The sequence below is a fragment of the Hyla sarda genome, chromosome 4 (assembly GCF_029499605.1).
Source record: "Hyla sarda isolate aHylSar1 chromosome 4, aHylSar1.hap1, whole genome shotgun sequence".
NCBI classification, from domain to species: Eukaryota; Metazoa; Chordata; class Amphibia; order Anura; family Hylidae; genus Hyla; species Hyla sarda.
In genome coordinates this window covers 221,555,874-221,583,001 of record NC_079192.1, presented here as the reverse complement: position 1 = coordinate 221,583,001, position 27,128 = coordinate 221,555,874, and the positions used below count along the sequence as shown (strand labels likewise).

At 45.0% G+C, this 27,128-nt stretch overlaps 1 protein-coding gene across 1 annotated transcript in view; it reads left to right on the top strand.

Moving 5' to 3' along the window:
• The window catches only part of LOC130367440 (chloride anion exchanger-like), a 79,305-nt gene that overhangs the window by 6,849 nt on the left and 45,328 nt on the right, over nt 1-27,128 (top strand). The window contains exons 2-10 of the mRNA XM_056569860.1: nt 3,273-3,412; nt 3,587-3,697; nt 4,057-4,223; nt 5,468-5,632; nt 6,669-6,821; nt 7,606-7,688; nt 16,860-17,007; nt 24,446-24,559; nt 26,940-27,017. Of these exons, the coding sequence (XP_056425835.1) occupies nt 3,273-3,412; nt 3,587-3,697; nt 4,057-4,223; nt 5,468-5,632; nt 6,669-6,821; nt 7,606-7,688; nt 16,860-17,007; nt 24,446-24,559; nt 26,940-27,017 (1,159 nt within the window). The remainder of the gene's footprint in view (nt 1-3,272; nt 3,413-3,586; nt 3,698-4,056; nt 4,224-5,467; nt 5,633-6,668; nt 6,822-7,605; nt 7,689-16,859; nt 17,008-24,445; nt 24,560-26,939; nt 27,018-27,128) is intronic.

Genomic DNA, 27,128 nt, shown 5'->3' with positions numbered 1-27,128 from the left:
GCAGTACAGTTCCCCCACATTAGGTGCAGTATAGTTCCCCTACATTAGGTGCAGTATAGTTCCCCCACATTAGGTGCAGTATAGTTGCCCCACATTAGGTGCAGTATAGCTCCCCACATTAGGTGCAGTATAGCTCCCCACATTGGGTGCAGTATAGCTCCCCACATTGGGTGCAGTATAGCTCCCCACATTAGGTTCAGTATAGTCCCCCCACATTAGGTGCAGTATAGTCCCCCCACATTAGGTACAGTATAGTTCCCCAACATTAGGTGCAGTATAGTTCCCCCACATTAGGTGCAGTATAGCTCCCCACATTAGGTGCAGTATAGCTCCCCACATTAGGTGCAGTACAGTTCCCCCACATTAGGTGCAGTATAGTTCCCCCACATTAGGTGCAGTATAGTTCCCCCACATTAGGTGCAGTATAGTTGCCCCACATTAGGTGCAGTATAGCTCCCCACATTAGGTGCAGTATAGCTCCCCACATTAGGTGCAGTATAATTGCCCCCCATTAGGTGCAGTATAGCTCCCCACATTTGGTGCGGTATAGTTCCCCACATTTGGTGCAGTATAGTTCCTCCACATTAGGTGCAGTATAATTCCTCCACATTAGGTGCAGTATAGTCCCCCACAGTAGGTGCAGTATAGCTCCTCACATTAGGTGCAGTATAGCTCCCCACATTAGGTGCAGTACAGTTCCCCCACATTAGGTGCAGTACAGTTCCCCCACATTAGGTGCAGTATAGTTCCCCCACATTAGGTACAGTATAGCTCCCCACATTAGTTGCAGTATAGTTAACCCACATTGGGTGTAGTATAGTTCCCCCACATTAGGTGCAGTATAGTTCCCCCCACATTAGGTGCAGTATAGTTTCCCCACATTAGGTGCAGTACAGTTCCCCCACATTAGGTGCAGTACAGTTCCCCCATATTAGGTGCAGTATAGTTCCCCCACATTAGGTGGAGTATAGCTCCCCACATTAGGTGCAGTATAGTTTCCCCACATTAGGTGCAGTATAGTTCCTCCACATTAGGTGCAGTATAGTCCCCCACAGTAGGTGCAGTATAGTCAGGGCCGTTTGAAGGAATTTGGGGGCCCCAAGCAAAACAGACATGGAGGCCCCCTCCTCCCCACAGGGGGCATTAAATGTGAGGGGCACAGGACATGGGTTATTATAAGTGAGGGGCACATGTCAGGAGGGCATTATATGTAAGGGGCACATGTCAGGGGGGCATTATATGGGCACATGACAGGGGGGGCCCTGTCATGTGCCCCTCACATATAATGCTCCCTTTCATGTGCCCCTCATATATAATACCCTCTGTCCTGTGCCCCCCACATATAATGCCCTATGTCCTCTGCCCCTCACATATAATGCCCCTGTCAGGTTCCCCTCACATATAATGCCCCCTGTCCGGCCCCCTCAGGGGGCATTATATGTGTGGGCCACAGGACATGGGGCATTATATGTGAGGGGCACAGGACAGGGGTTATTATAAGTGAGGAGCACATGTCAGGGGGGCATTATACGGGCACATGACAGGGGGGCCCTGTTATGTGCCCCTCACATAAAATGCCCCCCTGACATGTGCCCCTCATATATAATACCCCCTGTCCTGTGCCCCCCACATATAATCCCCTGTACCATAGTGCCCGAGCAGCTCTCACCTTTCTCACACGCTGCTCCGTTCTTGCAGTGTGAGCTGCGGGGACGTAATCTCTGGGCGCCGGCGCGATGATGTGACGTCATTGCGCCGGCCGCGGCTCACACTGCGTGAATGGAGCAGCATGTGAGAAATCTGAGAAAATGGTGGAGCGGGACAGCTGACAGCTCCCGCTCCACCATGCTATAGGACAGGAGGGGCTTTAGTCTCTGCCTCCCGTCCCGCTCCAGGGTCTCGCACTGCTGACCCGGCCTGCCGACAGGGCGAGCTGCTGAACCAGGATAGGGGCAGGAGGACAGGCTGGCAGGACAAGCATCGGTTTTGCTCGGGGCCCCAGGCCAGCTCGGGGCCCCAAGCAATTGCTTGGTCTGCCTGTACTGCACCTAATGTGGGGAGCTATACTGTATAGCTCCCCACATTAGGTGCAGTACAGTTCCCCCACAGACATACAGCCTTCAGCCATATCCAGTGTATGGCTGGAGGCTGTATGCCTGTTTATTGTCCCTCTTCAGTATTCCGACCACCGCTCCACCGATCTGGGGTCACAAACTACTGCTATGGCCTAACCTTAATTGGTTGACAATGGAGAGGCCTGGGTGGAAACTGTCCTGTGAAACCACTGTATGTTCTTGGACTTGGCAATCTTTTATAGCCTAGGCCATCTTTATGTAGAGCAACAATACTTTTTTTTTAGATCCTCAGAGAGTTCTTTGCCATGAGGTGCTATGCTGAACTTCCAGTGACCAGTATTAGTGAGTGTGAGAGTGATAACATCAAATTGAAGACACCTGCTACCCATTCACACCTAAGATCTTGTAGCAACAACAAGTCACATGACACCAGGAAGGAAAAATGAATAATTTGGACATGTCCATATAGGGATGTACTCACTTTTGTTGCCAAGGTTTAGACATCAATGGCTTTGTATAGTGATTTTAAGGGGGCACACCATTAAACACTGTTATACAGGTTGTGCACTCACTACTTTACATTGTAGCAGAGTGTCATTTCCTTTGTGTTGTCACATGAAAAGATATAATAAAATAAAGGTGTACTCACTTATGTGAGATATTGTATATGTATATATTAAATTCAGCATAGCTGTAAGATCATTTTCTATGTATGATAATAATACTAAATACCTAGTCATACGGCTGCCAAATATTGCTTATATATAAGGAACCAATATTACCCCTATATAATACCATCATAATGTTACAAAAAAAAACTAGTATACAGAGACCAATACTACTAATAATCCTAGTATACAAGGAACAAAAAATACTGTCACATCTTGAGCACATTACTACCACATAGTGACTGAATAATATACTGTTATCAAATATTACCACCATACCATGATCACCACATAGTGATAGGCATAGTAGGGTTATAGGTTGAACTTGATGGACTTTTGTCTTTTGTTTCGCCTTATCAACTATGTAATTGTGCAATGCTTAGATTTATTATAATATTAAAACTAATATACTGTAATTTAAAAGTATATAGTACATGTCTATGACAGATCCTACTTTTTTCCCTGTGGTGTTTTTATATTTAGATATTTACATTTTAGATATACATACTTGGTTTGTGTTTAATTGTAGTTGCTCATCGAAGAAAGCAAAAAGAATTGCGCTATCTTTTTTTCCTATTATTTCATGGCTTCCTACGTATCGATTCAAGGAATGGATTCTCAGTGATATCATTTCTGGAGTTACTACAGGGCTTGTTGCTGTGCTGCAAGGTGAGATGATAAATATAAATGTCTGAAGAAGAATACCGTATATTATTACAAAGATATTGTCCTTGTTGCCACTTTGATTTCCTAGTGTATTCCATTTTAGATTTAATATGCATAAACAAGTGTAATGGGAGACCTTTCTATTCAAGAAATTATAACTACGCTTTAATATTTTAGGTCTGGCATATGCTCTCCTTGCTAATGTCTCTCCTGGCTATGGATTATATACCTCCTTCTTCCCAGTTGTGGTGTATTTTTTCTTAGGCACTTCCAGACATATATCAGCTGGTAAGTTATAGATATAGAAAGACTTAAAGGGGTACTCCACTGGCCAGCATTCGGAAGTAAATGTTCTGAATGCTGTTTTTGCTCTTTGGGGGTTGGCCACGCCCCTCGTGACATCATGGCTATGCCCTTTCAATGCAAGTATATGGTAGAGGCGTGACAGCCATCATGCCCCCTCCCACATTGACTTGCATTGAGGGGGCATGACCATGACATCATGAGGGGCGTGGCTGACCCCTACAGTGCTAAAATAGTGTTTGGAACATTTACTTCCGAACGCTGGCCAGTGGAGTACCCCTTTAAGTGATAAATTCTATAAACTGAGGTCTTCTGTTCCTAAAATGTAAAATTATTTTTTGTAGGTCCGTTCCCTGTTGTTAGCCTGATGGTTGGCTCAGTGGTAGCTAATCTTGTCCCTGGTACCACAAGCAACGGAAATTCTACTACTAATGCAACTGCAGACCAGTTGATAAGTGAGGAGCAAATAGTTGTGGCAGCATCACTGACATTTTTAGTTGGAATTATTCAGGTTATTATTTATTGTATAACGTAATCTTATACGTGTGTTTGTTTTTGTGCTACTATGCGTTCCCTGATACTAGTATAATAAAATTAAATAAGAAATTCTGCCACTCAACACAGGTGAGGAAATGCTTTAAATGGAAACTGTCATCAGTGTCGCCCTAACCTGTTGGTACAGGCAGGTAGTGCAGGTAGTGCAGGTGACACTAATGATAATGATACTTACCTAGCCCCGATCTGTGGTCCAGTTCGTGTGTTACCTTCTTTAATCTGGCAGCAGGCTTGGTGCACAACAGGAGCACACTGACTTCACCACTGCTGCTTCTCTGTTGGGTCCCACTGCGAGCAGGCCTGAAGCTCCGCCCGTGCACCATGCCTGCTGCCAGAATAAGAAGCCTAACAAACTAACGGGACCACAGATTTCTGGGAAGTGTACCAACAGGTTAGTGCAAGTGACATTGATGACCGATTCCCTTTAAAGTAGTGGTTTCAAACTGTGGCCCTCCAGATGTTGCAAAACTTCAACTCCCAACATGCTTGGACAGCTGTTGACTGCAGCCAATGGCTGTCCGGGCATGCTGGGAATTGAAGTTTTGTGGAGGGTCACAGTTTGAGACCACTGCTTCAAAGAAACATACATAAACAGATTGCTTCATGGCCAAAGCATGAATTATAGAAATTCCCCATAGGAATAGGTGCCTATAAATAGAATTGCAAACAATAGACGAACCTCCGGTGATGGGAAGGATCAATTCAGGCGCTGGGAGTCTATTTAGGTAATTACAACTTAAATTTTTCATCATGTAACGTGTTTTGCGGGGTTACCGCTTCTTCAGTCTGCCTGAACAAGCGTTAACCCCGTGAAACGCGTTGCATGATGGGAAATTCTAGGTTTTTTATATGTTATTAATATTATTAATTGTTCATGCGAGGCCAGGAGAGGCTGCAGGAGGTCTGTGCATTGCACTTGGTTGTACTTGGTTTGTGCAACCAACCTCGGTAAGCCCTATTTTATAGAGTTCCTTACCGTTCACCTACGATATAACACCATGGAGCTCTTTCTGTTCCATTTTTAGCTGCCATAAATAGAATTAGGAAACAAGTATTTCAAATACAGAAATTTTAAACAGTGTAAAAAAATGTTTTTTTTTAGAAACTCTCGGGTTTATTAGTACAATACAACATGTGGCTGTAAGATATGTTTTTAATGAATGACATTGAAATTTAATAAAATTTTTTGTTCTTTTCTAGTTGGCTTTGGGACTTCTTCGAATAGGCTTCATTGTTATATACTTATCGGAACCCTTAATAAATGGCTTCACAACTGCTGCTGCCATTGAAGTTGTGATATCACAACTAAAATATGTATTTGGCCTTAAAGTTACCTCACTCAGTGGGCCACTTGCAAATTTTTATGTAAGTAGCTTATAGATTTTGTTATTATCAGTTAAGTTGCAAGGAGCAGTAGATAACTCATTCTTAGATATGATAGGGGTTGTTCCAACCGGATTAACGCTAATCTAAATGAGTTTCACCGACATGTTCACTGCGTGTTCAACAGCTGAAACTTCTCACAATTGGAAGATTCACACAGCTATACATTTATTCTACAGCAGGTAGATTTTGAACATGGACATGAACATATAACATGGTGATTTTGAATAAATCCTCAACCATGTAACACATGATCTGGCTAGGTCCTCCATAGTGAGTGCTGCCTATTGCAGTAACATTCACATGTCCCAATAAATATATATGTATATATATATATAAATATATATAACACCTCTATGGAACCCAACTGTATTTATGACTGATTTATGAGGAGATTGTATTTCAGCATAATGCTATGCAACATGGGGAGCCTTTGGCTCAGTAGCAGAAAAGTCATTGGGATTTAACGTGGTTCTACACAGGTGTATCCCATACATTTAACCATATACTGTATGTGATTCTTCATACCTGTTTAATTGTACCGTAGAATTACTGCATTTCAATTTCCCAAACCACATTTGCTGTTATAGTTAGATGTAAATGTCAGCAAATAAAGAATTACAAATGAAAACGGGGAAAGACTAAACCTGACCTGGCACACATAATAACAAGAATATCAGAATACTGCTAAAGGCTAACACTGGACAGAAAGTCAAGGCAATACAAAGTATGTGCACACACACACACACACACACAGACAGAAGTGAACACAATAAAACCCAGAACAAGGTAAAAACCAGCATCCAGACTGAAGGCCTGAGATGGCTAGAAATAACCCTCCTAGGTTCTTATTGGCTAGCATAATTAACACTAAGCAGACCAGAGTGCAGCATGCACAAACTGACCAGAGCAGAAATTACAAAAAACAAGAAATATTGCAACATCTTTAATTTGTTTTTTTCCCACTAGGGAGCTCTTTCCTTCTACCAGTTATTAATCAATGTTATATTTTTTTTAGGTACTGGAGAGTATATTTACTCAGATAACTAAAACCAATGTTGCTGATCTTGTTATTGCAATTATTGTAATGGTCTGTGTGTACATTGTGAAAGAACTGAACAATCGGTACAAGTCAAAACTGCCAGTGCCAATTCCTATAGAAATCATAATGGTAAGTCCTGTAACCATCTTTATGCAATAAATCATGCTATGCTCCGAATGGCAGCAGTCAGTGATTAGATCTACAGCAGGAAAAGAGAAGCGTTTTGTGCTGAGTTGTGACTGAGAATCTTTACAGGAGACACTGGGCTGTTTCTCTCCTCGCAAGATCCTCACACAGGGAGGGGAGGGGGAAGAGAGATGTGGCTGTGAAGCCAGACCCCTAGACAAGATAAAAATCACGTGGTGTTTGTCTTCCAGGGGGGTGGGGGCTAGTCTCAGTGAGGGCTTTGCACAAAGATAAAGTGGATCTGATAATGATGTCTCTCTCTCACTCCCTGCATGTAAGTGACAGCTGAAAGAAGGAAACTGCTCTATATAGCTAATGAATGATATTTAGACAAATAAATAGGTTGGTTAAAGGGAAAGGATTGGCTATGAGTTTAGTTTCTTGGAGTACCCCTTTAATGTGTTGTCCGGAACCACAAAACCAGATGGAGACAATACTGGAATACAATTCACACCTTTATTAAAACTATAAAAATAACAATAGCAGAATTAAGGGACATATTTGGTATCAATTAACATATTTTATATTTTGCCAAAATTGAACAAAGCTCAATAGCTATTACAGTTAGTTACATAACAAGTTACTTTAAATTTAGGTTTATCTAAACACATTTGAAAATGGACTTACAACAAAGACAACGATAATAAAAATGATTGTTAATACTTGGTGCATTATATACAGTGTTTATGTATCTCATGTAAAATCTCCTGTTTTCTTTTATTTGCAGACAATCATTGCTGCAGGGGTGTCTTACGCATTTAATTTTAAAGACAAATATCAAGTAGATGTTGTAGCAACCATACAAAAAGGGTAAATATGTTAAGTGTTAAAGGAAATCTGACCATATTACTGGGATTTAAAGCATTTATTGGCACAGTGGACCAACAGGTTGTTAAGTAACAGCTACAGACATCTTGAGTGTAAATGACATAGATACCTGCAATTTTGTGTTAAAAAAAAAGTGCTAAACTTTAGTAACAAGGTGAAAAAGTGTATGGACACCTACATGTGTTTACAGATATCTTGGTGCCCATGATTGCCAGATTAAGAATCTCTGAACCATCTTTGAACCATGTGTATTATAAGCGTTCAGAGGTATAGTTATTATCATAGTCATACAAGACCTAAGGCCAAAAATGAAGGGTCTTTCTACCACAACACTAAGTCCTGCCCCTTTTATTCCTTTTGGGAAAGGAGGAAACCTGTGACATGCAGAATGAGAATGTTAGGTTGGGTTCACACATAATGGCCCTGATTTACTAACAGTGGAGTGTAGGTTTTGTTGTGTTTTTTGCTGTTCTGACCTTTTATTTCCATGGTATTTACTAATTTACTCCGCTTTCGGAAACTTTATACAAGCTTTAACCCCTTCCCGCAAATGGACGTGTATACACGTCCCTTTTTTCCTGTGACTTAACGCAAATGGACGTGTATACACGTCCAATACATTTTCTATCACATGTCCGTTGGCATGGTGATAGAAACGTCATCTCAGCTGTTCTGGACAGCTGACCGATGACACTATGCAGCTGGGGACCAATTAGACTGGTCCCCTGCTGCTGATCGTTGTCATTAGTCAGTCAGTCAGTGACTGACTAATGACAAGGACTTGCGGGGTTCCGGGCTGATCGGGTCTGATCTGGTGACACGATTGCCCGGAAAATAGGGATTTTCGGAGCGGTCAGAGACCGCTCCAATCATCCTGAAGGGTTAGGAGCGCTCCTAAACCCCTGCCATTGGTCGTTAGGGCTAGCGACCAATGGCAGGAGGGGGGCGGGAGGTTAAAGGTGAAATCCCCGCTTTGCCCGCCCCTGAATGTCGGCGCAGAGCGGGGGGAAGATGGTGGACGGTTCAGAAATCTCACCTCACACCTGGACCGGCGATCGCAGCGGGACTGGCGGCAGGATCGGGACAGGCAGTGCGGGACTGACGGAGGCAGCGGCGGACGCAGCAGTAAAGATCAGCCATAAGTGATCTTCACTGCTACGTTCCAGGAGTTGGCAAACTACAACTCCCAGCAAGCCCAGACAGCCAAAGGCTGTCTGGGCATGCTGGGAGTTGTAGTTTTGCAACATCTGGAGGCCCACTGTTTGGAGACCACTGTTCAGTGGTGTCCAAACTGTAGCCCTTCCAGATGTTGCAAAACTACAACTCCCAGCATGCCCAGACAGTCCGGGCTTGCTGGGAGTTGTAGTTCTGTAACATCTGGCCCTTCAGATGTTGCAGAACTACAACTCCCAGCATGCCTTGACAGTCACTGAACAGTGATCACCAAACTGGGACCCTCCAGATGTTGCAAAACTAACTCCCAACATGTCTTTTGGCGGTCTGGGCATGCTGGGAGTTGCAGTTTTGAAACAGCTGGAGGCACCCTTTTTTGGAAACACTGAGTTAAGTAACAAACTCAGTGTTTTGCAACCAGTGTGCCTTCAGCTGTTGCATAACTACAACCCCCAGCATGCACGGACAGCCAAAGGGCATGCTGGGAGTGTTAGTAGCATGTCTCCAGCTGTTGCATAACTACAAGTCCCAGCATGCCCTCAGTTGTCACTGCATGCTGAGAGTTGTAGTTTTTGCAACGGCTGAAGGCACACTGGTTGCGAAGTTTGTTGCCTAACACAGTGTTTCACAACCAGTGTGCCTCCAGCTGTTGCAAACTACAACTTCCAGCATGCACTGATAGACCGTACATGCAGGGAGTTGAAGTTTTGCAACAGCTGGAGGCACACTGGTTGTGAAACACTGAGTTAAGTAACAAACTCTGTGTTTTGCAACCAGTGTGCCTCCAGCTGTTGCATAACTTCAACCCCCCAGCATGCACGGACAGCCAAAGGGCATGCTGGTAGTGCTAGTTTTGCAACAGCGGGAGGTTTGCCCCCCCCCCATGTGAATGTACAGGGTCGGGGTCTACAGCGAGCTTCTTACTGCAAGTTTGAGATGCAGCAAGTTTTCCACCACAGCTCAAACTCCCAGCGGGAAGCTCGCTGTAGACCCCGGCCGTGTGAGTGTACCCTAAAAACACTACACTATACTACATTACACAAAATAAAAAGTAAAACGCTACATACACACATACTCCTACACAGTCACCTCCCCCCCAAATAAAAAAAAAAAAATATCTCGTATAACACTGTTTCCAAAACAGAGCCTCCAGCTGTTGCAAGACAACTCCCAGTATTGCCGGACAGCGATTGACTTTCCAGTCATGCTGGAAGTTTTGCAACAGCTGGAGGCACCCTGTTTGGGAAACACTGCCATAGGGTATTTTTGGTATCGGAGGCAAGTGTAATACTTGCATCCGGTTCCGTCCTTATGCAAAGCCCTTATTTAGTCTTCAAATGCGCATGGCGCTCTCTCACTTCGGAGCCCTGTCGTATTTCAAGGCAAGAGTTTAGGGCCACATATAAGGTATTTTCGTACTCAGGAGAAATTGCCTAACACATTTTGGGGGGCTTTTTCTCCTATTACCCCTTGTAAAAATGTAAAATTTGGGGGAAAACCAACATTTTAGTGGAAATTTTTTTTTTATTTACACATCCGACTTTAACGAAAAATCGTCAAACACCTGTGGGGTGTTAAGGCTCACTGGACCCCTTGTTACGTGCCTTGAGGGGTGTTGTTTCCATAATGGTATACCACATGGATTTTTTTGGGCTGTTCTGGCACCATAGGGGCTTCCTAAATGTGACATGCTCCCCAAAAACCATTTCAGAAAAATTCACTCTCCATAATCCCATTGTCGCTCCTTCCCTTCTGAGCCCTCTACTGCGTCCGCCGAACACTTAACATACACATATGAGGTATTTCCTTACTCGAGAGAAATTGGGTTACACATTTTGGGGGCATTTCTCTCGTTTTACCCCTTATAAAAATTCAAAAACTGGGTCTACAAGAACATGCCAGTGTAAAAAAATGCAGATTTTGAATTTTCTCCTTCACTTTCCTGCTATTCCTGTGAAACACCTAAGGGTTAACACACTTTTTGAATGTCATTTTGAATACTTTGAGGGGTGCAGTTTTTATAATGGGGTCATTTGTGGGGTATTTCTAAAATGAAGGTCCTTCAAATCCACTTCAAAACTGAACTGGTCCCTGAAAAATTCAGATTTGGAAAATGTTGTGAAAAAGTAGAAATTTGCTGCTATACTTTGAAGCCCTCTGATGTCTTCCAAAAGTAAAAATATGTCAACTTTATGATGGAAACATAAAGTAGACATATTGTATATGTGAATCAATTTAAAATCTATTTGGTATTTCTATGTTCCTTACAAGCAGAGAGTTTCAAAGTTCAAAAATTGCAAAATTTTCTAATTTTTCATGAAATTTGGGAATTTTTCACCAAGAAATGATGCAAGTATCATCTAAATTTTACTGCTATGTTAAAGTAGAATATGTCATGAAATAACATTCTCGGAATCAAATTCATAAGTAAAAGCATACCAGAGTTATTAATGCTTAAAGTGAAAGTGGTCAGATGTGAAAAAAACGCTCTGGTCCTTAAGGTGAAAATGGGCTTGGTCCTTAAGGAGTTAAAGTGTAGGGGTTTCTTCCCAGAAAATTCACGATTTTTAGAGTGGTTTTCAGAAAAGACAATTTATTTTGGATGATATGTAGGGAACACGGCCCTTTTCCCAAAAACCATGACCATTTTGTAGGGCTTTTTTCTCACTCTCAGGGATTCTGATTCTTTCGGGTTTTTCTGTCACACATTCTGTCTCACGATTCGTGCAACAGAATTTAGGAGCAAAAACCGAGCAAGAAGAGTAGGAATCCTGTTAGTAAATGAGGGCCAGTACCTTAGTCAGTAATTTAGTCATTATTTGTGGTTAAATCCAGTTAGTCTAAAACACAGAAAAAGAAGCCAATCTTTTCATTACAGTTTTATTATGTGTTTTTTTCACTATTGGTTCTGGGTAATAATACTGACCAAAATACTAAACTAAATACTATGTGTGAACCCAGCTTTTGTGGCTCCAGTCTCCACACATCCCTAGATAGCTACAGGCCTTGATAATACTTGCACCATTGTTACTGTTCTCAGCCATTGTAGGTTTCACTAGTAAATGAAAAGTTTCCTGTGTTATCCGTATTTCACTTGTAGAGAATGCAGGAGGTATCTTGACACCCTAGGTGCCTTGGGCCTAGGCACACCAGGACGCTCACGTACAAAAATCTGTCAAACACCTGTTCGGGGGAAATGAATGCACCCCTTGTTACATTCCTTTAAAAAGGGTATAGCTTCCAAAATGGGGTAACATGTGCAGGGTTTCCACTAGGGATGCACCGAAAGGGAAATTTTGGTCCGAAACCGAAAATTTAGGCTGTGCTTGGCCGAAAACCGAAACAGAAAATGCATTGCCCCACCCACTTTTTTTCAATATAGTTTTTGTAAAATTGTATTATCAGAATTGTATTTTTAGTTACTGATGTACTTGAAGGTGACACCAGAACACATACGGGGTGGCTTTAGAAAGTACTGGCCGGGCTTGGAGCCACAGCACTGCCATTCACCATACTTTGACTCCAGAACACACTATAGGGGTACACACCTATCTGATTGGTTGCTATGGGCAACTACTCCATTTTTCCTCAGCACGTACCGATAAATCTCCCCCTTATATCTTTAAAAAATAATAATAATAATCAGCATGCTTAAAATGTTCTCTTCTGATCCCTATACCTTTCCTATTTTTCCCATATATGAGGTTGTATAGGGGCTAATTTTTTGTGCTTTATTTTTTTGTGATCTGTATTTTTTCAGTACCATTTTTATGTTGATGGGGACTTTTTGGATTACTTTTTTTTTCTGCTACATTAAGTGAACAAAAATCCGCAATTCTCGCAGTTGGTATTTTATTTACATTTACGCCATTGACCGTGCGGTTTCATTAACATTATATTTTAAAAGTTCGGACTTTTATGCATGCAGCGTTACCAAATATGTTTATTTTTGTTAACTTTATTTTATTTGAAAAAAAAGGGGGCGGGTGATTAAAACTTTTATTTAGGGGAGGGGCTTTTTTTTACATTTATTGCTTTTATTTTTTACAAATTTATTTTCACAATCGGGGGTATTTATCATAGTTGCTTTGTAAGCAAGTTCTGTAGGCATTTTTTTCTTGCTTTTGGTTCTGCTTATGTGCGACATATTTATTATACTATCACAGGGGGGTTGATACATTTGGTTTACATAAGCAAAAAACAATAAATCACTTTTGAATACCATTTTTTTAGCACACATAAGCAAAAACCAATAAATGACTTCAGAACAGCACTTTGTCACCCCACCTCAAGTTGCAGCTGTGAAAAAAAATTGCTATATATATATATATATATATATATATATATATATATATGTGTGTGTTTGTGTGTGTGTGTGTGTGTGTGTGTGTGTTTATTACATTTTTTTTCTTCTCATTTCAGATCCGTGGACTTCTTAATAATATTAATAAAATGTTTAACAAGGGTTTTTGGGAGAGTTTTTTTTGGGAATAAAAGTTTTTTAAACGTGTTGTGTTTTTTTAATTTTATCTACTTTACAGGCTTAGTAGTGGAAGTTGTCTTTTAGACGGAATCCAATACTAAGCTGGGCTTAGCGTTAGCCACAAAAACAGCTAGCGATAACCCCCAATTATTACTCCAGTACCCACCCCCACAGGGATGCCAAGAAGATCCGGTACCAACAGGCCCGGAGCCTCAAAAATGATGCTCCTGGGCCTAGGCGGCAACAGGCTGGTGTTATTTAGGCTGAGGAGGGCCAGTAACAATGGTCCTCGCCACCCTGGTAACATCAGGCTGTTGCTGCTTGGTTGGTATGCGTTCTTTTTTTAAATTATTTTATTTTTGCATAAAAATGCATAGGGTTCCCTGTATATTCAGTATCAGCCAGATACCAACCAAGCAGCAACAACTTGACGTTACCAGGGTGGGCGAGGACCATTGTTACTGGCCCTTCCTAGCCTAAATAACGCCAGCCTGTTAGCGCCTGAGCCCAGGAGCACCATTTTTGACACTCCGGGCCTGTTGGTACCGGCTCTTCCCGACACCCCTGTGGCGGTGGGTACTGGGGTAATAATTGGGGGTTAGCGCTAGCTGTTTTTGGGGCTAACACTAAACCCTGGTTTAGTAATGATTCCGTCTATAAGACGGCTTCCACTTCTAAGCCTGTAAAGGAAATAAAAAAATAAAAAAACTTTTCTTCCAAAAAACACTCCCCAAAAGCCCTTATTATCCATTTTATTAATATTTAACAAAAAAAATGCTGGTCATCGACGTAGTCGACCGAATCCGAAGAAGTCCTCTGCATACATGGATCTGAAACGATAAGAAAAAAACACGGAAATTGGTTTGTACGTTTATGGCCCACTTCCTTTAGGAAAATGTCCATAAATCAGCGTTTCCAAACAGAGGGCCTCTAGCTCTTGCTAAACTACCACCACCATCATTTGTAATTTAGCAACAGCGAGCCTCTATTTAGCAACAGCTGTGATGGGAGTTGCAACTACAATTCCCAGCATGTCCTCACTGAAAGGACATGCGGGGAGTTATAGTCCTGTAACAGCAAGCGGCGGGGTGGGAAATGTACAGGCAGCAAGGTGAAGCTGACCAGCAGCGGAGGAAAGATGATAAGGGGTGGAGGAAAGATGATAAGCGGCGGAGGAAAGATGATAAGCGGCAGAGAAGGGTTGCAGGAGATGACCGCGCAGGGGGGAAAGATGAGCAGGCGGTCGAGAGATGACCAGGGGGAGATGAATGAGCAGGGGTGGGGGGAGAGATGACAAGGGGGAGATGAGGGGTAGGAGGGAGTCGGCGGGAGATGACGGTGGGGTAAAACGGAGCCCGGGCGACTGCACGGTGATGCCAGCCCGTGCTCCTTTGTACAGCTGTGATTTCATATTTCCCGCTGGAGTTGTGGTCTCGGCTCCCAGCGGGAAATATGAAATCCCGCTCTCCAAAGCAAGTTTTGTAAGCAAATTCCGGGCTTGCTTACATTTACGCTGCTTTGGAGGCGGTTGCGACTTTTTGTGCAACTTTCGCACTTGATAAATCCTTGACCACTGCAAAGTGAAAACAGACATTTACTTTAGTAAGCTCTTTTGTTCATTTTTGCATACAGCCAAAAGTCGCACAAAAATTTGCTTAGGCGTACATGCGCCTTTTTGGTGCGACTTTTGTAAGCAAATAAAACCCTCTAAATCCCTTGATAAATTTCCCCCAATATTTTTTGTCTCCATAGGGCAGTGTTTTCCACAGTGTGCCTCCAGTTGCTGCAAAACTGTGCCAATGGCTGTAGGGTATGCTGGGGAGTTGTAGTTTTGTAACAGCTGATGTAAGTTTTTTTTAACTTCTGGACACTGATCAAACATGGATAGGTGATGTCCGGCATTAGCCAGTATGAAGCGAGCTCAGTTCCTGAGCTCGCTTCATATGCCCTTCGCACGGCGTATACACCCGGTGGTCAGCAGTGTAAGGTTTAAGCCACCTCCTCCCAGCGCTCGGCACTGCTGGGAGGAGTGACAGAGGACCTGGACCACACGAGACCTGAGGAAGGGTGGGGGAAGCCTGGACCGCGCCACACGAGACCTGGGAATTCCTGAACCGCGCCGCACGAGACAGAGGGAAGGGGGAGGAGTCTGATGAGACCTGGGGAAGCCTAACCCCCCCAATCTACCCCTATCACCAATGTCCAACCCCCACTATTCACCCCTCTGTCCCTTTGTCACACCTGTCCACCCCTCTGTTACCGCCTTGTTACTCCTGTCCACCCCTCTTTCACCCCTTCACCCATGTACACTCTACAACCATCTGTCACCCATGTACACCCCTCTGTCACCCCCCTACGCCCCCTGTCACCCATGTACAGTCCTCTACACCCCTCTGTCACCCATGTACACCCCTCTGTCACCCACTACGCCCCCCCGTCACCCATGTACACACCTCTACACCCATCTGTCACCCATGTACACCCCTCTGTCACCAACTACGCCCCTCTGTCACCCATGTACACTCCTCTACACCCATCTGTCACCCATGTACACCCCTCTACACCCCCAACACCCCTCTGTTACCCATGTACACCCCTCTGTCACTCCCTATGCCCCCCTGTCTCCCATGTACACTCTTCTACAACCATCTGTCACACCCTACATCCCTCTGTTACCCATGCACACTCCTCTACACTCCGTTCACCCCTCTATCACCCCTACACCTCTCTGTCACCCATGTACACCCCTCTGTCACACCTTACAATCCTCTGTTACCCATGTACACGCCTTTACACCTCGTACACCCCTCTGTCACCCCCTACACCCCTCTGTCACCCATGTGCACACCTATCACCCATGTATACCTTTCTACACCCCTCTGTCACCCATGTACACTCTTCTACAAACCTGTCATCCATGTACACCTTTCTACACCCCTCTGTCACCCATGTACACCTTTCTATACCCTCTGTCACCCATATACACTCCTCTACACACCTGTCACCCATGTACATCTTTCTACACCCCTCTGTTACCCATGTGCACTCCTCCACACACCTGCTACCCATGTACACCTTTATACACCCCTCTGTTACCCATGTGCACTCCTATACACACCTGTCACCCATGTCTACCTTTCTACATCCCTAAGTTACCCCTTTACACCTATACGCCCCTGTATTCCTCTTCACTTGTAAAAGGGGAATCTGGAGGCTGATGCTAGAAAAATGCGGAGCCTAATAGGTTTGTTTTGCAGGTTTAACCGTGAAGAATTGTGGCTGGAAGAAATCGTCATGATGGACAAGAGAAGGGAACGACTCTGATTTTAGAAGACATCATTTGTGAGTTGCTGTATAAAGCAGCACTGTAATCTAGAGTAAAAAAAATTGTGAGGTGTTCCCCGAGCTGAAAAAGGTTGGGAAACACTGCCTTGAAGGGGTAATAACATGCCTAAATATGTTTAATTTCAATTACATGTTAATATTTCTTTACATAGATATCAGCCTCCCGTTGCACCAAGTATAGATGTCTTTCAAAAGTGCATTGCTAATGCTTTCTCCATTGCAATTGTTGGATTTGCCGTGGCCTTTTCGGTGGCTAAGGTTTATGCAATCAAGCATAACTACACTATTAATGGGAACCAGGTAAGTAGCACCTTGTACTTAAAGAGATACTCTGCCCCTAGACATCTTATCCCCTGTCACGATGCCGGCTGGCAGGTAGTGGATCCTCTGTGCCAGAGAGGGATTGGCGTGGACCGTGCTAGTGGACCGGTTCTAAGCCACTACTGGTTTTCACCAGAGCCCGCCGCAAAGCGGGATGGTCTTGCTGCGGCGGTAGTGACCAGGTCGTATCCACTAGCAACGGCTCACCTCTCTGGCTGCTGAAGATAGGCGCGGTACAAGGGAGTAGGCAGAAGCAAGGTCGGACGTAGCAGAAGGTCGGGGCAGGCAGCAAGGATCGTAGTCAGGGGCAACGGCAGAAGGTCTGGAAACACAGGCAAGGAACACACAAGGAACGCTTTCACTGGCACTAAGGCAACAAGATCCGGCAAGGGAGTGCAAGGGAAGTGAGGTAATATAGGGAAGTGCACAGGTGATTACCCTAATTGGAACCACTGCGCCAATCAGCGGCGCAGTGGCCCTTTAAATCGCAGAGACCCGGCGCGCGCGCGCCCTAGGGAGCGGGGCCGCGCGCGCCGGGACAGAACAGACGGGGAGCGAGTCAGGTAGGGGAGCCGGGGTGCGCATCGCGAGCGGGCGCTACCCGCATCGCGAATCGCATCCCGGCTGGCAGCGGGATCGCAGCGCCCCGGGTCAGAGGACGTGACCGGAGCGCTGCAGCGGAGAGAGTGAAGCGAGCGCTCCGGGGAGGAGCGGGGACCCGGAGCGCTCGGCGTAACAGTACCCCCCCCCTTGGGTCTCCCCCTCTTCTTGGAGCCTGAGAACCTGAGGAGCAGACTTTTGTCAAGGATGTTGTCCTCAGGTTCCCAGGATCTCTCTTCAGGACCACAACCCTCCCAGTCTACTAAAAAAAAATTTTTCCCTCTGACCTTTTTGGCAGCCAAAATTTCCTTGACCGAGAAGACGTCCGAGGAGCCGGAAACAGGAGTGGGAGGAACAGATTTGGGAGAAAAACGGTTGAGGATGAGTGGTTTGAGAAGAGAGACGTGAAAGGCATTAGGGATACGAAGAGAAGGAGGAAGAAGAAGTTTATAAGAGACAGGATTAATTTGACACAAAATTTTGAAAGGACCAAGATAGCGTGGTCCCAACTTGTAGCTAGGGACACGGAAGCGGACATATTTAGCGGAGAGCCATACCTTGTCTCCAGGGGAAAAAACGGGGGGAGCTCTTCTTTTCTTATCCGCGAACCTCTTCATGCGTGAAGAAGCCTGTAAGAGAGAATTTTGGGTCTCTCTCCATATAATGGAAAGGTCACGAGAAATTTCATCCACAGCGGGCAGACCAGAGGGCAAGGGGGTAGGGAGGGGGGGAAGAGGGTGACGGCCGTACACCACGAAAAATGGGGATTTGGAGGAAGATTCAGAGACCCTGAAGTTATACGAGAATTCGGCCCATGGAAGGAGATCTGCCCAGTCATCCTGGCGGGAGGAAACAAAATGTCGCAAATAATCACCCAAGATCTGGTTAATTCTTTCTACTTGTCCATTGGACTGGGGATGATATGCAGAGGAAAAATTTAATTTAATCTTGAGTTGTTTACAGAGAGCCCTCCAGAATTTAGACACGAATTGGACACCTCTATCCGAGACAATCTGCGTAGGCAACCCGTGAAGACGAAAAATGTGTACAAAAAATTGTTTAGCCAACTGAGGCGCAGAAGGAAGACCAGGAAGAGGGATGAAATGTGCCATTTTGGAGAATCGATCAACGACCACCCAAATAACAGTGTTGCCACGGGAAGGGGGTAAATCAGTAATAAAATCCATACCAATCAGAGACCAAGGCTGTTCGGGGACAGGCAGAGGATGAAGAAAACCAGCGGGCTTCTGGCGAGGAGTCTTATCCCGGGCACAGATAGTGCAGGCTCGCACAAAGTCCCCAACATCCGTCTCCAGAGTCGGCCACCAATAGAAGCGGGAGATGAGTTGCACAGATTTCTTGATGCCCGCATGACCTGCGAGATGGGAGGAGTGACCCCATTTGAGGATTCCGAGGCGTTGGCGTGGAGAAACAAAGGTCTTCCCTGGAGGAGTCTGCCTGATGGAGGCAGGAGAAGTGGAGATCAGGCAGTCAGGTGGAATGATGTGTTGCGGAGGGAGATCAACTTCTGAGGCATCCGAGGAACGAGAGAGAGCATCGGCCCTAATGTTCTTATCGGCAGGACGAAAGTGAATCTCAAAATTAAATCGGGCAAAGAACAGAGACCACCGGGCCTGGCGAGGATTCAGCCGTTGGGCAGACTGGAGGTAGGAGAGGTTCTTGTGGTCGGTGTAGATAATAACAGGAGAACTTGATCCCTCCAGCAGATGCCTCCATTCCTCAAGTGCTAGTTTAATGGCTAGAAGCTCTCGATCCCCGATGGAGTAGTTCCTCTCCGCTGGAGAGAAGGTCCTAGAGAAAAAACCACAAGTGACAGCATGCCCGGAAGAATTTTTTTGTAGAAGAACAGCTCCAGCTCCCACTGAGGAGGCATCAACCTCCAATAGGAAGGATTTGGAAGGGTCAGGTCTGGAGAGGACGGGAGCCGAAGAAAAGGCAGACTTGAGTCGTTTAAAGGCGTCTTCTGCTTGAGGAGGCCAGGACTTGGGATCAGCACTTTTTTTGGTTAAAGCCACGATAGGAGCCACAATGGTAGAAAAATGTGGAATAAATTGCCTGTAATAATTGGCGAACCCCAAAAAGCGTTGGATAGCACGGAGTCCGGAGGGGCGTGGCCAATCTAAGACGGCAGAGAGTTTGTCTGGATCCATCTGTAGTCCCTGGCCAGAGACCAAATATCCTAGAAAAGGAAGAGATTGGCATTCAAACAGACATTTCTCAATTTTGGCATAGAGTTGGTTGTCACGAAGTCTCTGAAGAACCATACGGACATGCTGGCGGTGTTCTTCTAGATTGGCAGAAAAAATTAGGATATCGTCCAGATATACAACAACACAGGAGTATAACAGATCACGAAAAATTTCATTGACAAAGTCTTGGAAGACGGCAGGGGCGTTGCACAGGCCAAAGGGCATGACCAGATACTCAAAGTGTCCATCTCTGGTGTTAAATGCCGTTTTCCACTCGTCCCCCTCTCTGATGCGGATGAGGTTATAGGCGCCTCTTAAGTCCAATTTAGTGAAGATGTGGGCACCTTGGAGGCGATCAAAGAGTTCAGAGATGAGGGGTAAGGGGTAGCGGTTCTTAACCGTGATTTTATTAAGACCGCGGTAGTCAATGCAAGGACGTAGGGAGCCATCTTTTTTGGACACAAAGAAAAATCCGGCTCCGGCAGGAGAGGAGGATTTACGGATAAAGCCCTTCTTTAGATTCTCCTGGACGTATTCGGACATGGCAAGAGTCTCTGGGGCAGAGAGAGGATAAATTCTGCCCCGGGGTGGAGTAGTGCCCGGGAGGAGGTCGATAGGGCAATCATAAGGCCTGTGAGGAGGTAGTGTCTCAGCTTGTTTTTTGCAGAAAACATCCGCGAAGTCCATATAGGCCTTAGGGAGACCGGTTACTGGAGGAACCACAGAGTTACGGCAAGGGTTACTGGGAACCGGTTTTAGACAGTTCTTGGAACAAGAGGACCCCCAACTCTTGATCTCCCCAGTGGACCAATCCAGGGTAGGGGAATGAAGTTGAAGCCAGGGAAGTCCAAGGAGAATTTCCGAGGTGCAATTGGGGAGGACCAAAAGTTCAATCCTCTCATGATGAGATCCGATGCTCATAAGAAGGGGCTCCGTGCGGAAACGTATGGTACAGTCCAATCTTTCATTATTTACACAATTGATGTAGAGGGGTCTGGCGAGACTGGTCACCGGAATGTTGAACCTGTTGACGAGAGAGGCCAAAATAAAATTTCCTGCAGATCCAGAGTCCAAGAAGGCCACAGCAGGGAAGGAGAAGGCAGAGGCAGACATCCGCACAGGCACAGTAAGACATGGAGAAGCAGAGTAGACATCAAGGACTGTCTCACCTTTGTGCGGAATCAGCGTACGTCTTTCCAGGCGGGGAGGACGGATAGGACAATCCCTCAGGAAGTGTTCGGTACTAGCACAGTACAGGCAGAGGTTCTCCATACGGCGTCGTGTCCTCTCTTGAGGTGTCAGGCGAGACCGGTCGACCTGCATAGCCTCCACGGCGGGAGGCACAGGAACAGATTGCAGGGGACCAGAGGAGAGAGGAGCCGAGGAGACGAAACGCCTCGTGCGAACAGAGTCCATATCTTGGCGGAGTTCCTGGCGCCTTTCAGAAAAACGCATGTCAATGCGAGTGGCTAGGTGAATGAGTTCATGTAGATTAGCAGGGATTTCTCGTGCGGCCAGAACATCTTTAATGTTGCTGGATAGGCCTTTTTTGAAGGTCGCGCAGAGGGCCTCATTATTCCAGGACAATTCTGAAGCAAGTGTACGGAATTGTACGGCATACTCGCCAACGGAAGAATTACCCTGGACCAGGTTCAACAGGGCAGTCTCAGCAGAAGAGGCTCGGGCAGGTTCCTCAAAGACACTTCGGATTTCCGAGAAGAAGGAGTGTACAGAGGCAGTGACGGGGTCATTGCGGTCCCAGAGCGGTGTGGCCCATGACAGGGCTTTTCCGGACAGAAGACTGACTACGAAAGCCACCTTAGACCTTTCAGTGGGAAACAGGTCCGACATCATCTCCAGATGCAGGGAACATTGGGAAAGAAAGCCACGGCAAAACTTAGAGTCCCCATCAAATTTATCCGGCAAGGATAAGCGTATCCCAGGAGCGGCCACTCGCTGCGGAGGAGGTGCAGGAGCTGGCGGAGGAGATGACTGCTGAAGCTGTGGTAGTAACTGTTGTAGCATAACGGTCAGTTGAGACAGCTGTTGGCCTTGTTGCGCTATCTGTTGTGACTGCTGGGCGACCACCGTGGTGAGGTCAGCGACAACTGGCAGAGGAACTTCAGCGGGATCCATGGCCGGATCTACTGTCACGATGCCGGCTGGCAGGTAGTGGATCCTCTGTGCCAGAGAGGGATTGGCGTGGACCGTGCTAGTGGACCGGTTCTAAGCCACTACTGGTTTTCACCAGAGCCCGCCGCAAAGCGGGATGGTCTTGCTGCGGCGGTAGTGACCAGGTCGTATCCACTAGCAACGGCTCACCTCTCTGGCTGCTGAAGATAGGCGCGGTACAAGGGAGTAGGCAGAAGCAAGGTCGGACGTAGCAGAAGGTCGGGGCAGGCAGCAAGGATCGTAGTCAGGGGCAACGGCAGAAGGTCTGGAAACACAGGCAAGGAACACACAAGGAACGCTTTCACTGGCACTAAGGCAACAAGATCCGGCAAGGGAGTGCAAGGGAAGTGAGGTAATATAGGGAAGTGCACAGGTGATTACCCTAATTGGAACCACTGCGCCAATCAGCGGCGCAGTGGCCCTTTAAATCGCAGAGACCCGGCGCGCGCGCGCCCTAGGGAGCGGGGCCGCGCGCGCCGGGACAGAACAGACGGGGAGCGAGTCAGGTAGGGGAGCCGGGGTGCGCATCGCGAGCGGGCGCTACCCGCATCGCGAATCGCATCCCGGCTGGCAGCGGGATCGCAGCGCCCCGGGTCAGAGGACGTGACCGGAGCGCTGCAGCGGAGAGAGTGAAGCGAGCGCTCCGGGGAGGAGCGGGGACCCGGAGCGCTCGGCGTAACATCCCCTATCCTTTGGATAGGAGATAAGATGTCAGATCTCTGGGGTCCGGCCAGTGGCTAGACCCCCCATGATCAAACATCTTATTCCCTTTCCTTGGATAGGAGATACGATGTCTAGAGTTTTACACCAGGCTTTCTTTAACCCCTTAAGAACGCAGGACGTAAATGTACGGCCTGGTGCGGTGGTACTTAACGCACCAGGACGTACATTTACGTCCTAAGCATAACCGCGGGCATCAGAGCGATGCGCGTGTCATGCGCGGCTGATCCCGGCTGCTGATCGCAGCCAGGGACCCGCCGGCAATGGCCGACGCCCGCGATCTCGCGGGCGTCCGCCATTAACCCCTCAGGTGCTGGGATCAATACAGATCCCGGCATCTGCGCCAGTGCGCGATTTGAATGAATGATCGGATCGCCCGCAGCGCTGCTGCGGGGATCCGATCATTCATAACGCCGCACGGAGGTCCCCTCTCCTTCCTCCGTGCGGCTCCCGGCGTCTCCTGCTCTGGTCTGTGATCGAGCAGACCAGAGCAGAAGATGACCGAAAACACTGATCTGTTCTATGTCCTATACATAGAACAGATCAGTATTAGCAATCATGGTATTGCTATGAATAGTCCCCTATGGGGACTATTCAAATGTAAAAAAAAATTTAAAAAAAGTAAAAGTAAAAAAAAAGTGAAAAATCCCGTCCCCCAATAAAAAGTAAAACGGCCGTTTTTTCCTATTTTACTCCCAAAAAGCGTAAATTTTTTTTTATAGACATATTTAGTATCGCCGCGTGCGTAAATGTCCGAACTATTAAAATAAAATGTTAATGATCCCGTACGGTTAACGGCGTGAACGAAAAAAAAAAAAGTCCAAAATTCCTACTTTTTTAATACATTTTATTTAAAAAAAAAATTATAAAAAATGTATTAAAAGTTTTTTATATGCAAATGTGGTATCAAAAAAAGTACAGATCATGGCGCAAAAAATGAGCCCCCATACCGCCGCTTATATGGAAAAATAAAAAAGTTATAGGTCATCAAAATAAAGGGATTATAAACGTACTAACTTGGTTAAAAAGTTTGTGATTTTTTTTAAGCGCAACAATAATATAAAAGTATGTAATAATGGGTATCATTTTAATCGTATTGACCCTCATAATAAAGAACACACGTCATTTTTACCATAAATTGTACGGCGTGAAAACGAAACCTTCCAAAATTAGCAAAATTGCGTTTTTCGTTTTAATTTCCCCACAAAAATAGTGTTTTTTGGTTGCGCCATACATTTTATGATATAATGAGTTATGTCATTACAAAGGACAACTGGTCGTGCAAAAAACAAGCCCTCATACTAGTCTGTGGATAAAAATATAAAAGAGTTATGATTTTTAGAAGGCGAGGAGGAAAAAATGAAAACGTAAAAATTAAATTGTCTGAGTCCTTAAGGCCAAAATGGGCTGAGTCCTTAAGGGGTTAAAGATTTTTGGAATTTAATCAGCATTTTAAATTTTTTTCATCAATGTTGCTGGCTGGTTGCAATGGGTGATTGGGACCACCGGGGGGCACCGGTCACCTTAACTGACAGCCGGAGGGCCCCTACCTTCCTCCGTGCCGTCGAATCTTCTTTGTGTTGCTCTACCCTGCCTTACTTCATACACTTCAGTAGCTGTTATTTTATGGCTACATACAGTTTAGAAGCCTTACCATTTTTATATGATCATATGCATGAATAAGTGCCTGTATTTTCTCATCATTTTTGTATTAGGAGTTAATAGCATTTGGACTGAGCAATATACTGTGTGGGTCATTTAAAGGATTCGCTGCAAGCACATCTTTATCCAGGTCATCTGTACAAGAAAGCACTGGTGGCAAAACCCAGGTAGTAAAATATGAGAATATACTGTAATACAGTTCTGAAATTCTCATTTATGCATTTTGTATCCTATCCATGTTTTCTTAGTTTAGTTGTTGGAATATTAAAAAATGTCTAGTTTTCCTACCTGCTTACTCTAAATGCTATATGAAATATAACAACACATCTACAATGGCCACTTTGATCAATGGGTGGGCCATTTATATGGATACACCTTAATAAAATGGGAATGGTTGGTGATATTAACTTCCTGTTTGTGGCACATTAGTATATGTGAGGGAAGAAACTTTTCAAGATGGGTGGTGACCATGGTGGCCATTTTGAAGTCGGCCATTTTGAATCCAACTTTTGTTTTTTCAATAGGAGGAGGGTCATGTGACACATCAAATTTATTGGGAATTTCACAAGAAAAACAGTGATGTGCTTGGTTTTAACGTAACTTTATTCTTTCATGAGTTATTTACAAGTTTCTGACTACTTATAAAATGTGTTCAATGTGCTGCCCCTTGTGTTGGATTGTCAATGCAACCCTCTTCTCCCACGCTTCACACACTGATAGCAACACCGCAGGAGAAATGCTAGCACAGGCTTCCAGTATCCATAGTTTCAGGTGCTGCAGAATGGGCAAAACAAAAATTGGAACAGGACCCTCAGTTTACGCAGAAGATTTTGTTAAGTGATGAGGCAAACTTTTATTTGAATGGTGAAGTTAACAAACAAAACCACCGCTATTGGTCTGACACTAATCCCACATTGGATAGATCCCTCTAAGACTGTTGGAACACAAAAAAGGATGGTATGGTGTGGTACATGGGGTACAAAGATAGTGGAGCCATTCTTCATCAATGGAAACCTCAAGGCCACTGGATATGCGAAATTGCTACATGATTATGTGTTTCCCTCTTTATGCACTGAAGCTGGCGCGTTCCCTGAGTTTTTCCAGCAAGATGGTGCACCACCACATTATGGGTGTCAGGTCCGAGCATTCCTAGATGAACAGTTTCCTGGAAAGTGGATTGGTCATCGTGGGCCAGTTGAAGGGCCCCCAAGGTCTCCCGATCTGACCCCCTTAGACTTTTATCTTTGGGGTTATCTGAAGGCAATTGCCTATGCTGTGAAGATACGAGATGTGCAGCACCTGAAACTACGGATACTGGAAGCCTGTGCTAGCATTTCTCCTATGGTGTTGCTATCAGTGTGTGAAGAGTGGGAGAAGAGGGTTGCATTGACAATCCAACACAATGGGCAGCACATTGAACACATTTTATAAGTGGTCAAAAACTTGTAAATAACTCATGAAAGAATATAGTTATGTTAAAATCAAGCACATCATTGTTTTCCTGTGAAATTCCCAATAAGTGAATGTGTCACATGACCCTCTTCCTACCTGCCTTCAAAATGGCCGACTTCAAAATGGCCGCCATGGTCACCACCCATCTTGAAAAGTTTCCCCCCTCACATATACTAATGTTCCACAAACAGGAAGTTAATATTACCAACCATTCCCATTCTATTAAGGTATATCCATATACATGGCCCACCCTGTATAAAAGGGCATGTGTCCTTAACCAAGACAGCTCTTAATGCCCTCCACCATGTATACTATGTTACCACACGTTTGCACTCTTGTGGTGGCGATGTCCTCTGGTTGTGGTCTTCTGGAGGCAGGAGGTGAATCTAATTTTTACTGTTTTGGGTACACGTTGCGCTCATCTGTCTGCCTCTTGGGTGATAAACCTTCTTCCATGAGATATGCACCGTTTAAGTTTTACTGGCTACTGGGATTCACATTGCCTCCAGATGGCGGTCCCCAGCTCTACCATAAATGCTGTCAGAAAAGAAGTCGGTGGTTAGGGAAGATACTTTGGAATTATTCTCTAGAGTCTGGCAACCCTGGCTTGACTCTCGGCACACTTCAGAGGTCTCCTTTTATTTACACCTCTGGCTGGCTGCTATATATATTATATGCTGTGTTGTAAAAAAAAAAACATGTTTCCATGTATGTAAGTCCTGTATGATCTGTAATTCTTTTTTGCTTTCAGATGGGCCCACCCGACTCTGGTTTACCATGATTATGTTAATTTCTTTCCCCTGTTCTCCCAGTTATTGGGTTCTTAGATATTGATCTTTTTTTCTTTGGTCTTGTACCTTGCTTGTTATGTATTGCTTCTGCCGCACCCTAACCATGGGTCACCTGGCTAACCTGTTTGTACTTTTTCATGTACGCTTTTAATAAACTATTCTGTTTGACACTAAGTACAGTTTCACTTTGCAAGAGATTTGCTACATTTAAAAATCTCACATCAAGTACCGGTAAATTAAATTTGTGGGTTGCAGTTTTTCTATAGTTTTATACATATTTAAATCGTATTATGTATATTTGTAGGTTGCTGGGATAATATCTGGCTTGGTTGTTTTGATTGTAACATTGGCCATTGGCTACCTTCTAGAACCACTACCAAAGGTATTTATTACTTCATTGTGATTTAATATAATGTAAAATAAAATGATAATCTTCACATGGCCCAGATTTATCAAACTGTGTGAGAGAAAATGTGGAGTGATTTTCCCACAG